At 38.8% G+C, this 16831-nt stretch overlaps 1 protein-coding gene across 1 annotated transcript in view; it reads left to right on the top strand.

Annotated features, from left to right (window-relative positions):
- LOC130281633 (ATP-dependent translocase ABCB1-like) overlaps nt 1-16831 on the top strand; it is a 62993-nt gene that overhangs the window by 23907 nt on the left and 22255 nt on the right. Inside the window, exons 4-18 of the mRNA XM_056529063.1 lie at nt 288-345; nt 2144-2288; nt 3097-3181; nt 7022-7213; nt 7820-7991; nt 8581-8705; nt 9593-9770; nt 12332-12445; nt 13974-14084; nt 14394-14519; nt 14631-14834; nt 15265-15435; nt 15525-15686; nt 16303-16554; nt 16647-16799. Coding sequence (XP_056385038.1) covers nt 288-345; nt 2144-2288; nt 3097-3181; nt 7022-7213; nt 7820-7991; nt 8581-8705; nt 9593-9770; nt 12332-12445; nt 13974-14084; nt 14394-14519; nt 14631-14834; nt 15265-15435; nt 15525-15686; nt 16303-16554; nt 16647-16799 — 2248 coding nt within the window. The remainder of the gene's footprint in view (nt 1-287; nt 346-2143; nt 2289-3096; nt 3182-7021; nt 7214-7819; nt 7992-8580; nt 8706-9592; nt 9771-12331; nt 12446-13973; nt 14085-14393; nt 14520-14630; nt 14835-15264; nt 15436-15524; nt 15687-16302; nt 16555-16646; nt 16800-16831) is intronic.

Below are 16831 nucleotides of genomic sequence, written 5' to 3'. Positions count from 1 at the left end.
GGGTTAAAGCAAGCTTACATTGGATACTCAGTGGTACACTAATTATTTCCATAAGATGATGTTATAAAACCCACTTGGTATTATTTTGTACAATTTTTAAAAGTACAATTTAAGAATTCACTTTGTACTGACTGCAAGCACTTGAGAGAATAATTTTTTTTTTCATTTCTGCTCTACTTATTTTACAAACACCAGAGACTGTTCAACATCACAGACTGATTTGTATACTTAAATGTCATTTTAATGTTACTGTGAAAATTAACATGTATTTTATGTTTTCTTCCTAGTCAGAAAAAAATGAAGAAAAAAAAGGAGCCTATATCAATGGTGGGATATATCGAGCTGGTAAGTCTATATCCAACTGTTTTTATAACTTTGGTCTTTAAATTAGTTAACATGCTGTATTTTGCAAGTGTAACTGCTTCATCAGTTAAATGGGGGGTTCCAAGCTTTTAAAGAAATAGTGCAAAGTTTCTAAATTTGTCTGAATTCTCACCAGATGATATCATCTTAGCTTGGGATGATTCATTCTGAAGGAAGCTTAGCTGTGTATTGTCTCTTTGTTTTGATTGCGCCAGAGCTTGTTGTGGGTAAGATTACCAATGTTGAGGTCTACATTTAAACGGGTACTCCGCCTCTAGACATTTTATCCCCTATCCAAAGGATAGGGGATAACATGTCAAATCGCCGGGGTCCCACTGCTGGGGAACCCCGGGATCTCCACTGCTGCACCCCGCTATCATTACTGCACAGAGCATGTTTGCTCTGTGCGTAATGACCGGCGATACAGGGGCCAGAGCATCACTTAATGCAAGTCTATGGGAGGATGCGTGATGGCAGCCACACCCCCTCCCATAAACTTGAATTGATGGGGCGGGCCGTGACATCACAAGGTTGCGGAGCCATGACGTAACGGTGCTCCGGCCCCTGTACTGCCCGTCATTACCCACAGAGCGAGTTTGCTCTGTGCAGTAATGATAGCGGGGTGCCACAGCGGAAAACCCGGGGGTCCCCAACAGCGGCACCCAGGAGATCTGACATCTTATCCCCTAACCTTTGGTTAGGTAATAAGATGGTAGGGGCGGAGTACCCCTTTAATATTGACCCTATATTCAGCTGCCTACATGCCATTCTATGACAACATGTAAATTATTGCTGCAACGACAGTTTTCAAATACTGCTGGGGCAGCTCACTGGACACTGCCATTCCTCCTGCCCAGCATGTGAAACATGATCTGTGCAGACACAGAAAGGGATTGTTGTTTGTACTACATTTTACTGTATATAAAGCTTTTGCAGCACATATTTTGTAAAGCTTGGAAAACCTCTTTAACACTCTCTTACAGGCAAAGGGGAATAATGGCCAGCTGTTATTACAACCTATGTGCCCCTACTCCACTGCTGTTATTGTTTCATTGCTTGCAACTTAAAGGACAACTGTAGTGCTAGACTTTTATATATCCCTGTGCCCGGGCCTCAAAAATAAACAAAATAAACTTTAACTCACCTTCCAACGAGCCCCTGTTGGTCCGGCACAGGCCTCACAGTCCAGCGGTGCGAACCTCGTTCAACTTCCTGGGGACGGGGACGCCGCAGAGCCGTCAGTGTATCACCGGCTGCAGCGATGTCCGCCCCGGTGATAGGCTGAGCGCACTGTCATGTAAGAAGCCGGTCAGAGCTCCTTACAAGACAGTGGGCTCAGCCCATCACCGGCCGGGGCGGGACATCACTGCGGCTGGTGATACGCCGACGACTCTGCGGCGTCCCCAGGAAGTTGAACGAGGTTTGCACCGCTGGACCGTGAGGCCTGTGCCGGACCAATGGGGGCTCGTAGGAAGGTGAGTTAAAGTTTATTTTGTTTATTTTTGAGGCCCGGGCACAGGGATATATAAAAGTCTAGCACTACTGTTGTCCTTTAAGGGGAAACATTTATACATAAAGGCACCAGAAACAGCAAATTTGTGCTGTCTCTCAATTATTTGCAACAAAGTCTTAGTGACTTCTCTGTTTTTAAATGTCACACCAATAACTTACTTAGTACTATGGATACCAGATAATGTTAACATATTTTTGTATAAAACTCAGTGACCACCTTAGTATTTGCAATACAAACTGAACGTATGATTTTTATTTTTCCTTTTAGTTCAGCTATGCAGATAGCTTGGATGTATTATTGATGATTGTTGGTATGTTGGCTTCTTTCGCCTGTGGCACTGGGCTCCCTATTATGATTATAATCTTTGGACAGATGACAGATGCTTTTGTCCAAAGTGGAATTAACATAAATGGTAAGAATGTTATCTGTATTTTCTCTGTTGTAACTTTGTGTATGGGCTGGCTTTAGTTGCAGCATCTTATGTAGAGATGAGTGAGCTGAGCCTGGCGCACCCGGTCACACTCAGAACTTTGGGGTGAAATACTCGCCGAGTATTTCCATTGCATCTATACTTGCCACTGACTCAAAACCTGTTGCTACTCCCAAAAGAGAACATTTTTGGAACACATGGAAAACAAAAGCCATTGCATCTTCCGATACCTCTGCGTGTAACACCAACTGCCAACAAGAAGGGATATTTTATGCAGCTTTATTTTAGTATTAAAACGCATACAAAATCCACTAGTGCAGTGTGTTTTCACACAAGCTGTTAGTAACCATCAGTTACCGCATGTCACCATAACTGTGACATTGACGAAGCCGGAAAAAAAAACATAAAACAGATAGTGTAAAACCTGTTTGTCGCTAACCAATTTTTTTCAAAAAGTTCTGCCTGGCAGGCAAACTTTTGATATTCTCGATCAATTCAAATATTATGTACATAATTCATCTATCTTATTTCTATGTCTTTCTGTTGCCTGTATTTAACTTTTTAGCTCTCTCCTTGTCTTTAATGTACTTACATAAAGGGAAGACCTTTCTTTGCTGAAAACCATGAAACTGCAATAATGCATAAAAAATAACTGTCTGACAATTATGGATATACTAATATTAACAAAAATAAATATGATTAGAATGGTTTTATGACTTTATATAATATTATTAATAATATTAAAGTTCAGTTTAATACAAACTAATGTTTACTTTTTCTCTCTATAAAGCTACTGTATTGAACTTGACTAATCTGACAGAAGAATGTAATCAAAAGTATATAGGAACTTTGGACATAGAAGCTGAAATGACAAAGTAAGGCCATGGTCCTTGTACTCTCTCATTGGGATATGTGAAAACGTTAGCTTTGTAGTGATGTCTTTCAACTTTTGTATGTGGGCATCATATAGACAGTGTCACATATATATTTACTGTACCACACAAGTTATTGTGTTTACAATCCTGTCTCGAAAACCAAAGGTGCATGTGCCATGCCCCCTCTTTCATGTAACAGTGTTGATAAAGAGAAACAGCTAGAAGTTAATGCTGTTTTACACTACTGCCAGAGGAGGCTCTAGACTTTTTGAGGCCTTAGGCAAAACTCAATCATAAGGCCCCTGCCCCTCCCAACCTGCGCCGTTAATAGAATGGTGATGTATGGGTGTTTTTCTCAAGGGTTTGGGATTAGAAACATAAAATGTTACCTCCACACCAGGACGACCATTATCACCGCGATGCAAAGAACAAATAATTGTACCACACTTTGACTACCGTTACTACCATATAGTGAATGAATAATACTAATACTAATACTGAATAAAACCTCTGTATTCAGAAAGTGGTTGCGCCAGCTCTACACAGGCTCTGTAGACCATATAAGTGATTACATACAGTTACATGTGACTCGCAGGGGACGTCTTCTCTGATCGGAGTCGGTCACTTTCATTTTTCTTCTCCATCTGGCCCAGACCATCATGACGATTTCTTCCAGCCACAACTAATCTTTCTTCCAGCCACAACAACTTTTCCTGCACCTATACAGTAATAATAACCCCTTTGATTTCTAACACAGTAGAGCAATAGAGTGGTTAGTTAAGTGGGTTGGGGGAAGAGTAGGTAGGTCCCCCATTATGTAGTTATGTCACTCCAGTAGGTAGACAGATCCCTTCATGCCCCCTGTGCCATCATATTCCCCCCCAAACCCCCTGTGGCATTATATTCCCCCCCTCTGATGCCCCCTGTGCCATTATATTCCCTTCCTCTGATGCCCCCTGTGCCATTATATCCCCCCAACGCCCCATGTGCAGATATATCACCCAGATGCCTCTTGTGCCATTATACCCCCTTCTAATGCCCCTGTGCCATTATATTCTGCCCCCCTCTAATGCCCCTGTGTTATTATATTTTCCCACCTTCTGATGCCCCCTGTGCCACTATATTATCGCCCCCCCCCCCTCTGATGCCCCATGGGCTATCATATTCTCCCCCCCTCTGATGTCCCACGTGCCATGTTTCCCCCACTCTCATGCCTCATGTATTTCAGCCGCCCCCCCCCCCCCGTTATCACCTCTTGTGTTACATTATTCATTCATTACCTGTCCTCTGTCCCCTGGTGCACTCCAGCAGGTTCAGGGCTTGGCATCTCACATCATACATACAAACACAATAATACATACACACATAATACATATAGGCACACATCAAACATACATCTAGCTTACACACACATACATCATGCACACACATACATCATACATACACACATCATACATACATCTGGCTTACATACATATATCATACATACATAATACATATATTACATACATACACACATCCTACACACAACATACATATTTACACACATCATACATACACCCGTCACCACTGCCCCACATCATACATTTCATACATGCACAGATCATACATGCACACATCATACATGCACACACATCTATCATACATATAGACACAAACACACAGACACCATACATACACCTGCTGCCACCCCCAAATCATACATTACATACATACACACACACATCCTACACACATCATACATACATACACACAACATACATACACACAAGCACATCTATCATACATCATACACATCATACAAACATACATTACATACAATAATTAGATATACACACATCACAACTACACACAAATCATACACACACCATACATAAAAACTACCCTCCCCATATCCAGCTCCCCCCTGGTTCTCTCTCCCTGCTCCTCCCTCGGCACCTGAACCTGCATCTCTGCCCCTTCCACAGCAGCGCAGCCCAGGGGGCGGGGGGGGGGGAGAGCTTGTGGAAGACGGGTGGTGGATTAGTTAGGAGCCACCGCAGCACCAGTCACCGGCCAGCCCCACACTAATCGGACTGCCTTGTGCCCGCGCCTCTCTGTGACTGAGGGAGGGTCGCACATAGCACACAGGCCCCAGCCTTGCGGCAGGCTGCGCGCCGCAAGGGAATATAACAAAAAAAGTTAATTTGGAATAGCATCGGGCCTGTTTCCACACCCCTGCAGAGTGGTGCAGGGGGGCGAGTTAGGCAACTGCGAGGCCTCCTCCAGTGTGAGGCCAAATTCGCCTAATGAGAGGGCCGCGTCTGATTCCTGCAAGTGATTGAGTCAAGGGGTGATACAGCTTAGACTCTGTTTACACAAAAACATATATTGGCTTGCCATCAAAATGGGATATCGATGTACAGGGAAACCTCTCTAAAAAACCACCTCTTTGAGACCATTCCCTTTTCCAGACCAGATGATTTTAGCTCACCATACATTATGCACAGTGATAATTTTCTCCTAAATGTTCACCCCCCATGGTAGATAACTTTTTGATGCAATTTTGGGTGATCTTCTCAAAGTGGTTTAACTATATATGTGCACAGACAGACATGGGCCTTATTTACTTAAATGATCTGAACACAGTCAAGTAGTGGATACTTTCTGGCTGTTTCCAACATATACATGTTATTACTTGGAATCCAAAGTGTGGTGTGCTGCCCTTTTAAATCTGGGTCAACACATAAATATGTTCGGGAACTGACATGAACATAGTCACAAGTTGACTTTGTATAGGCAAGTAAAGCCAGTGGAGTCTATACCTTTCCATGCTCAAACACATCTGCATTCCATTTTGACAGTTTGCTAACATAGACATGCCACAGATGGCACAATCATGACGTGAACAAAGGCTAGGGAAGAGAACTACTAGTGCTGGTCCATCCTGCTACAGAATCATAATATCTAAGAGCATGCATTTTGGCTTTTGTTATGAGGCACCTTGGTGTTCGTGACTGCTTAAGACCATTAGACATTTAGACACCACCAGGAAAACTTGCACTTATCATGTTTTATACACATGAGGGATACAGCTATCTTTGGGTTAAATCCGGGACATTGCACCCTTTAAATAGTGTCCATTATCTCTAAATGATTCTGTATTTCGGGAAAATGTTTCTAATCCTACTTTTATTATTTTGTATTTTATATATCAAGATATTACATATAGGCCCTAATTTACTAAGTTAGAACCGACTAGCTTTTGTCGGATTATTTTGGCGAATAGTGTCTGCGATATGTCTTCGCCAGTGTGCAACAGTGTGCGCCAGGAAAGTCCGACAAACCGGACATTGCACTGTGAAAAGCCTAAAAAGGGGCTTGGTCTGCCAGAAAGGAAGCATGGTTTCATATTCCGACCTATTTACTATTGAATTCACAGAAATTCCTGCGAAGAAATGGCTGGAAATTTCCACCTCTTAAATGCTGGTCAGAAAATTTTCCCAACTTGTACATCTGGGAATCCCCATAGTAAATAGAGGGTAATCCACCATAATCCCAAATCGGAAACAACATTTTACACTAGTAAAAACTAAACACTCTTAGTAAATGAGGGCCATAATGTTAAAGCAAACCCAAGATTCCATGCAGGTTTACAACATCTTTCTAATTAGATATATGTGTTTAGATTATTGAATCCTATGGCTGAAATATTTTGGTTTCCTGTACTTTGCCTATTTGTAACTTAATTTTTTTTCCAACGCTCACAAAGAGCTGTTTTTATATTTTCAAGGACACCATGATGTGAAAAGATGAACATGGATGAATCACAGCTTTACTATTTTTTATCTATTTCCTCAGATACGCTTACTATTATGTTGGCATTGGCTGTGCTGTATTCGTATTGAGTATTATTCAAATTTGGACCTTTCTGGTATCTGCTGCACGGCAGACTCATAGAATTCGGCAGCGTTTTTTCAAAGCCGTGCTTCACCAGGAAATGGCTTGGTTTGATGCTACCCAAATTGGCACCTTGAACACCAGACTAACAGAGTAAGAAAGCCCATTGATAATGCCACTAGATGCCATAGAATTGTGTTATGCATTATATTTGTTCTCCTGTACCTGACACATTAAAAATTTACATTTTCATTTGTTTGAAAAAATTACTACTAAAATTGAAAATTTGAATAGCAATTATCAACATATATTTTATGTTATATATGAGAGATGAGCGAATTTTCCTCAAAAAAAGTTGTTTGAGTTTTTTTTGGACCGATTCATTAGAATCGGCCATTAGATTTGATTTGGTCTAAGTAAATTCAACCTGAATCAAAAGTTCTCCAATTCCCTGAAAACTCATCTATGGTGCACTGAGGTCTCCAGGTTTCAGAATTTTTATATTCATTGTTTGCAGGGCAGGGTTCCCAGCAGCAGCAGTATGGAATATGATGACAAGGCAGGGGATGTGTGGCTGTGTAGGGCTACCAGCCCCAGTAGCAGCCACCATTTTAAGAGATTCTAGAGGGGGAAAAAAAGTCTTCAAATTTTCATTTTTGATTTGCTTAATTTTGGAAAATTCTGAACAAAGTTGATTTGTGATAAATTGGTTGGCTCATCTCTAATTATTTTATAGTTTTTTTATTACTTGTTTTCTAGGGATATTAACACTATTCATGAAGGACTTGGGGACAAAATTTGTATATTTGCCCAGTACTTTGCCACCTTCATAACTGGAATAATTATTGGATTTGTGAATGGTTGGAAATTGACCTTAGTCATCCTGTCAGTGAGTCCGCTTCTTGGTGTATCTGCAGCAGTCTGGTCTATGGTAAGTTAGATGACTTTCTTTCTATAATTAAAAAACCTGAACATAAAAGACACTTATAGAGTATACATAAAAATAAAACATAACATGATTTTCAAGTTTTCAATTTTAAGATACTTATGTTTATTTTTTTTTATATAAGGAGATTAGACATTTTCAGGTGATTTTGTGTATTTTATTTCAAAGTTAACCTATAGACAGACAGACTTATTCATATTTATAGTTGACACTGCAAGTAGTACCATAGTTCCATGGTAGACATAGGTGATGGAAGTATCATTTTAGGTTTATTATTGTGAGGAAATCAAACAGATACAGTTTGTCAATAAAAGTATCACTTCTGCAATTTTGAGTCCAAATAAAACACCTATACGATCAGAAAACCAACTGAACATAGTCACTAGCTAACCACTTTTTGGCCTTTAAAGACAATGGGGGTCTGTTCATGTCCATGCACATTTACGTCGGGATCACATTTTAACATTTTGCCTATGTATACACGCCTTGGAAGTTGTGACTCTTCCCTTATTTATAAGTAAATAATATGAAGGTACAATAAATAAATATATTTTGTTTTTTCTTCCTTTTCCAGCTACTCGCATCATTTACAACAAAAGAATTGTCTGCTTACGCACACGCTGGAGCTGTAGCAGAGGAGATCCTTACAGCAATACGAACAGTTGTTGCATTTAATGGACAAGAAAAGGCACTAAGTCAGTAAGTAATGGAATATTATTTACATATTTATTTTTGCCAAAGTCCTTTTTATACAGTTTTTTATAACTGATGCAATAGTAAATCTTCCTTCGCAGGTTGGCAATGACAATGAAAGTAATTATTTTAGCTATAGTGTATAAGCTATGTTATATTTAAAGGGGTTATCCACCATAAGGTGATTTTAGTACATTCCTGGCAGACAGCAATGGACATGCTTAGGAAGGGTCTGCGCTTGTCTTGGGGCTAAATGGCTATGTTGTGAGATTACCATAACACTGTGGCTAGCTTTTTGTGAACTGGTATTTCCTGTTTGACTTTTCTTTTTTTGACTACAAATCCCACAATTCCATTTTCCTCCCTCCCACACATCAGCCACCCCACCCATTGAAACATAAATGAGCTGCATCCATTCAAAAGACCTGTGGTTTTCAATCAGGGTGTCTACAGCTGTTGCATTAGTTGCAGATTGATCTCTCTCCCACCAAGTGATCGTTCCACCCATTGAAGCAGACAGGCTCCCTGTCATCAGCTGACTAGTGAGGTCAGGTCTCGGCCACATTGCAACCTGGGAAAAATCTGACAACAGTCATTTCGTATGCTGGTAAAAATAAATATTGGGTTGAAAATTACATAAAAATTGTGAGAAAACCGTCACACACAGTGTAAATCTACATTATGCCAGTGTTTCAGTTATGTGTGAATACACTCTTAAAGCTAGTTAGAAACCCACCTAATCTATAGCTTTTTTACAGTCATGAATGGCCAATCTCCCCACATATAGCAACAACAGTAGCTTGATGCAAGAGGACAACTGGTTATTACTGATTTTGTAAAGAAATGTACATTAAGTGATATATTGAAGATTAATGCTTTCTTTTCTCTGGCAGGTATAATGCAAACTTAAAAAATGCCAAAAAAGTTGGCATAAAAAAGGAAATTACAACTAATGTGTCCATGGGACTCTCTCAGTTTCTCATCTTTGGAGCATATGCTTTAGCTTTCTGGTATGGAACCAAGCTCACAGTTGATGAACCTGATACATATAGTATTGGCAAAGTTTGTATTGTAAGTAAAATATTTGTATATTATTTTAATATGTAGTACACAGACTTATGTACACTGACATATACACTGAGCAGCCATGACAATTTAGAAGTATTCCAGATACTTCAATTTTTGGGCCCGATAGGAAAAAAAAAATTAATAATAATTGAGTTTTTGGAACCTATTTACCCGATCTGGCCTCAAAGTTTCCCTACCGAGAGGTTTGCATTTGTTTATGGCTGCCATGATCTCTGAGAATCCGGAAGGAATATGGGTCCTTTTCACTTCCTACTCTGTCCCTGGTTTTCCCTTTCCTTTGTCTGAACCCTTCCACCCCTAGTTTTAGCATTAACCCCAGGGAAACCTAGGTATTTTTCCATTTTTCCCAAGCCTCTTTCTTGACAGGGCTCCTGGATTTTCTTGCTTTAGGTGCCATCCCTGTAAAATTTTATCTTACATAGATATTACTGATCTATTCATTTTACTGCCACCGATGTAAATCAGGCCTTCAGATTTTAAACACAATATAATTAATATATGAATACAAATAAATACAATATAAATACAGTTTAAGACAAGTATACCTACAATAGCTAGATAAACAGCCAAAAAAAAAGAACAGTTCCAAAGAAGTTGTTTTAAGTTATTTTAAAGTTCAACATAGTAATGGAGCGAGTTTTACTGCTCATTCAGTGAGTTCCATATAGCAGTTAGGACTGAGGCAGTTTACACTACACTGATAAACACAGTGCTATTAACCTATAAAGATTATAGTTTTTCATGCCAGACAATTACATTTAAATGAGGATCTGCTTAATAACTGTGCAATTTCCACTACTCATACTGCCAGTTCTGTGCGGTGGAGATTACACTTGTAGACGATAGTGTTTATTTTTAATACGGATAGTACAGCAAGTTTCATAAAGCACTTAGGACTTGCAGGGATACACTTGCTTGCAATGAAATGCACACTACACTTATAGATACAGTGCTATAAGCCTATGAAAATTACAGTTTTCATGCCAAACCTGATAAAACTTAAATTGTACCTGTCGTCAACAAAAACTTTTTGTATAAGAATAGATAATACCATTATGTGTATATTTGTAATATACATTGGTTAAAAAATGTTTATATTTTTGTGTGAGAAATGCTGTCTCTGCAGCTATTTCATGTGTGTCTATATGAGAAGTCCAAATACAGGAAGTGAGGGCAGGACAAGTAGGACTCTGTGCAGACTCCTGGCTTGTCAATCATCCTCATGTGTGAGCCAAGGGCATGTCACAGTTCCTCAGTGTACAGAGCCCTGCTTGTCCTCACTGCACAGACCCTGCCTGTCCACCCTCACTTCCTGTATTTGGACTCCTCATAGAGACACACAGGAAATAGCTGCAGGGACAAAAATATACTTATTTTTTAATCAATGTATATTACAAATATACACATAATGGTACTATCTACATTATATAAAAAGTTTTTGTTGACGACACGTACACTTTAAGGAATTTTCCCTTGTGTATATGTAAGGCCATTAGGACAGGGTCTAGGCAATGCTAACCCCCAAATGCAGTCCACATCATAAAGCTATTTTAATTCATACAGTCCAAGCTCATGCATTTAACTTACACAGTCAGACCTAAGCTAACAATTCTGCTTTGAATATCACTTAACCCCTATAATTTCACTGTGTGTGGAAATGATTATTAGAAATGTTTATACTGTTGGAAAATTTTTTGGCACTGAAACTACAATACACAAATGATTTTTCGATATCAGAGCAATCTTACTCGACTTCTGATCTGCTGGGCTGCTGTGTCTTCTGTTTCGTGGTTCCTGGCTTCCCCTCTTCTGGATTACAGGAGACACCGCTAACCACCTCTGGGATCACTCGTGCCTGCCACCAGGCCTGTGCAGCATCCTATTCTTGGGACTGGCTGTGAGACCCATCCTCAGCATCCCATGCACTGAAGCAAATCCTTTTCACTTATACCTCCTGCTGGCATCTCCTCCTGACAGCACAGCCATGCTACATTTGCCGCTGCCACTACAGACTCTTTGGCACACAGCGGGGGACTCTGTTGGCCCCCACACTCTACACTTTGCCATAAACAAGCTGTGCTAGTCTCTGCCCCTCAGTAGAGGCCAGAACCATGCCCTCCAGACAATCAGGGCTATGGGAAACAGGGTGAGGGAACCCAGCTGATGCACTAATTTCCCAGTTCTAGCACAGCTGGTCAGCATCAGACCAGTAGGATATTTTCCACCATGTCAGGTCAGCAGGGAGAGGTCTGCCCTAGCTACCCTTCATCGCCACACCCAGGTCACAACGGTTATATAGTTATACATAATGCATTTATATTATATACTGTACATACTCCACTTTTATTTTACCAATATTGTATAGTGGGCCTCACACGGAACACGTCTGGTGAAGTATCTGGTTCCTACATTTCCTATGTAACAGTAATAGGTTTTGACAAACAGCCAGGTACTATGCATGCTGCCACACTCTGTAGAGGATGTATATGGTAACACAGGCCAGAAAGCCTCCCTTGGTCTCACTGTTTTGTTCCTTTTAACAGGTGTTTTTCTCAGTACTCATTGGAACATTTTCCCTTGGTCAAGCGGCTCCCAATGTAGAGAGCATTGCAAATGCACGTGGTGCTGCCTATGAAGTATACAAAGTCATCAATAAGGTACAGGCAGAATTAAGAACATACAACACTGGCCGCACAATAAACACTTCACATAAAAAGATGGTTGTATAAAATGACTAGTAGATAAAGCCGTATTCACTTTTCTTCATAGAAGACAATAGCAAAAATACCTAAACATAAAATTATGACATATGATCATAAATTTATATAAAATGCAACGTTTTTACACCACATGCATTATTAATAACTGTCTTATATGGACGAATCTATACTAATTTGCTCTATATTACATGCAAATTCATTGTTGTATTGTTCTCATTATTAATTCTTTTGAAAAAAAAACAATAAAAATCACTTTAAACTGAAAAATACCTAAATATGGTCTATAAATCCTGGCTTTGTGGCTTTTAACAGAACAGCATGCATATGTGAGTCAGCTATACACCATCTAATACTATTAAAGCCATATGATGTAAGCTTAAAAAAAAGGTTCACTTACCAGAATAAATCTATTTAGACATTTTTCTTACCTGTACAGTATTTAACATTTGTTGAAAATATAATTTACATATAATTACCCAATTTGTAAAATACTAATTTCATAGGTAATAGATCATAAATGATCAAATATAAAGCATATTATGAGAATATTATAAGGCATTGCGCTTATTGTTCTCTAAGAATATCTAAAATGCAGAGCCAACCCTCTAAATTCTGACTGTAATAATGACTCTTGCCTAAAGGAAATGAAATGTCAGAAAACTCAAATGGAAGAGATGTAAGACTAGAGGCTCAGCTCAAGTAGCGTTTATAGATATAATCTAAGAATCATATCTTTGAAAGGCAAGATAAGTGGATGCTAAAATATACAAACATATGTTTACTTCCCTCCTGGTTACAAATGAGTTTATATCCTTAAATAAACTGTTAAGCTTTTATGAGGCAACTTAGCTTTAGCAATGATGTTTAATGGAATTTGTTAAAAATTGTTAAAGCAGTAGTCCCAACAACCAGCTATTCCCTATCAACAGGACTTACCCTCACCAATTATGAGAATGTGGGGCAGTAGTCCGGTCAACCAGCTATTCCCTATCAACAGGACCTACCCTTACCAATAATGAGAATGTGGGGAAATTGTCACCCTGAACAAGTTAAGCATACCTGCGTGTGTGGCCAGTAATCCATTCATTCTCCATTGGGCTCATTCAGGGTGACTACTTCCCTTTTTCTCAGGATTGTTCTGGGTTCTAGCAGTCAGACCACAAGTGATCAGCTTTTTATTCCATATTCTGTGTATGGGAAAACTTGGAGAGATGGGAATAGTTCTTTAAGGTCACTCTTTGCCCTTGCAAGACAACACTTTGCCACTTTGCCCTTGCACACACCAACTCTTCCCTAGGAGGACCTTGCCAAATAAACCTCAGGTGTCAGCTTCTAGACTCTACACAACATTTTCAGATTTGGAGTTGAAGTAGACTTGCATGAGCTTCACATTTACAAACATAGATAAAAGATTTAGTCAATGTAATATTTTATATTTCAATAAACATTTGTTGTTGATTTCCAGCATCGGCCAATTGACAGTAGTTCTAGTGATGGACACAAACCAGATAAACTTATAGGACACATTGAGTTTCAGAATATTCACTTCTCTTATCCAAGTAGGAAAGATATACAAGTAAGTATACATGTCAAATATTTATGCTTACATTTCTACTATAACAAACAACAAATATGTGCACTATAGGCCAAGATTAGTTGAGTGCATATTTATCTGTATGGTACATAAATTTTTGTGCAAGTTGCAAAGTACGATAGGCTATGTATAATATTACTACACTTAAGGGATTGACCCTATGTAAATAAATATTCACCTCCAATTAAATATCAGTTTTTATAGAGTAGTCAATAATTAAATAGATAAGATCTTATTATCACCAATCCCGGTGATCTAAAATAAACTAATTTTATTGTATTTTTCTTTTAGATTTTAAAAGGTCTCAATCTAAAAGTTGATGCTGGAAAGACAATTGCTCTTGTGGGGTCCAGTGGCTGTGGAAAAAGTACCACAATTCAACTGCTGCAGAGATTCTATGATCCTCTTGAAGGGCAGGTATGTATAAAAATATCTCAACACAAATATGTGTGTGTGTTTTACTGTAATGTCATGCCATTGCAATTGTACCATCCCAGATATGTAATATGTGTTTGCTTATTGTCTTAGGTTCTGGTAGATGGACATGATGTGCGTACACTCAACGTGAAGTGGCTAAGAGAAAATATTGGAGTTGTTAGCCAAGAGCCAATTTTGTTTGGAACAACAATCCGGGAAAATATTCACTATGGAAGACAGGATGTTACTGAAGAGGAAATTATTCAAGCAACCAAGGAAGCCAATGCCTTCGATTTCATATCTAAGCTCCCAGATGTAAGACATTATTGCTTATCTACACTCCATGAAAATGCTTGAGAACCCATGAGCAACCTCTGCTCTAAAGAGTCATTCAACCTTGAATATAAAGTGCTTTTTTTGAAAAGTTGAACTTCAGATTTTTGAAACTGTTTATCTGTTTTCTTTGAGGGTATGTTCTACATAGACACCATTGAAATTAGTGCCTTCTCCTATTCAAACCAACACTGTTTCACCATTGATAAAGCCCATTTAGTCTTCCTTTAAGCCAACTGTCTGGACACCCTGAAATTATTTAATTTATTAACATTTATAGTATGCAAGCTTACAGACCAACAGTAGTGTCATAGGTTACACACAAGAGTGTTTTGAATTACTGTCTACCACTAAATAGTATTTGTGTATTGCCATATTGTTCTTTTGTTTTTGACACTTTTTATTGTTTCAGGGTTTAGATACAATGGTGGGTGAAAGAGGAGCTCAGCTCAGTGGAGGCCAGAAGCAGAGAATAGCTATTGCTCGGGCCTTAGTCCGTAACCCCAAAATCCTGCTGCTTGATGAAGCAACATCAGCTTTGGATACTCAAAGTGAATTTATTGTGCAGAATGCTTTGGATAAGGTAATTTTATCTATGAGCATGCCATGTACAGTACTGTATACATCTAAATACGCTAAATGTAACCAAATCATATTTTTCTTTTTTACTAGGCTAGAGCTGGCCGAACCACAATTGTAATTGCTCACCGTCTGTCTACAGTCCGTACAGCTGATATCATTGCTGGATTTCACAATGGTGTTGTGGTGGAACAGGGGTCACATGAAGATCTTATGAATAAACAGGGGGTGTACTATTCTCTTGTAATGCTACAGGTATACATTTTGCTACATTGGACGCACAATGGCCGCCATTTATTATTGTAGGTGTAAGTGAAGCATTTTTCTACACCTTTTTTTGTGTGCTGGTAATGTGTAGGAGCAACACATTTTTTAAATGGTCACATAGCATTTGATACATTTTGTTCAGGTCCACATTTTCTGAAATTTCTCTCTTCACATACACCAAAAAGCTAAGCTAAGTCTGGGCTGGTGTAGTTTTAGAGACTTTTCAGTGGCTTTGCACCTCTTTTGCGAGTTTTCACAAAAAAGGCGCAGTTGATAAAATGCTTCCATATTATGTGTATTTCCAAAATCAGTGGATTGCAACTCAAAATCAGCAGAAATGTGTAAACCAAAAGGCCCAAATAAACCCTGCTTGCGCCTTTTCTAGACACAAAAAACTATCTAAAGACAATGATAAATGTCGGCCAATGTGCTTTATTGATCATATAGAAAATTAAGTCACTTAGTGATATTTACGTATCTAGCTTTACCAATTATTTATGCTATCATGCCATTCTTAAAAAAAAAATAGAAGTATAATACAAGCAAGTCCATGTGGTCTTATAAACCTATGAAGTTGAATCATAAAGTATTCTTTATTTAACAGAGTTATAATAAAACTGAAGAGAATGGAGATAGTGATAGCGAGGAAGCAGAAGAAGGTGATGAGGATGAAGGAGAAATATTTGAATATGATGATAAAAATGAAGAGTTTGCAGAAATTGCTCTGGACCCGCAAGACCCTCATGCATTGGATATCATAAACAGACATGAGATGCATAGACATTCCAGCATAAGAAAGAGACATTCTACAAAAAGAAAATCCAAATCAAAGAAATCTACAAGCAATTCAAAGGAGGTAAAAAAAATAATTGGAATAAGCTCTTCTTAGTGTGTAGAAGGGATGTGATCAATAGCATCTAACTTTGTGTTTGTTAATATTCATTACAGGTTGTGGAAGAAGAACTTCCCAGTTTCTCTCTTAACAAAATACTTGCACTCAACAAACCAGAATTTTTCTTCATTGTCATTGGTGTCATTGCTGCAGCCATATGCGGTGGCATATACCCAACATTTGCTGTCATTTTTGGGAAAATGATTGGGGTAAGAATTAATCTGTATTTGAAACATAAGCC

Source organism: Hyla sarda, chromosome 7 (genome assembly GCF_029499605.1).
Source record: "Hyla sarda isolate aHylSar1 chromosome 7, aHylSar1.hap1, whole genome shotgun sequence".
NCBI lineage: Eukaryota > Metazoa > Chordata > Amphibia > Anura > Hylidae > Hyla > Hyla sarda.
This window is presented reverse-complemented; position numbering and strand designations above follow the sequence as displayed.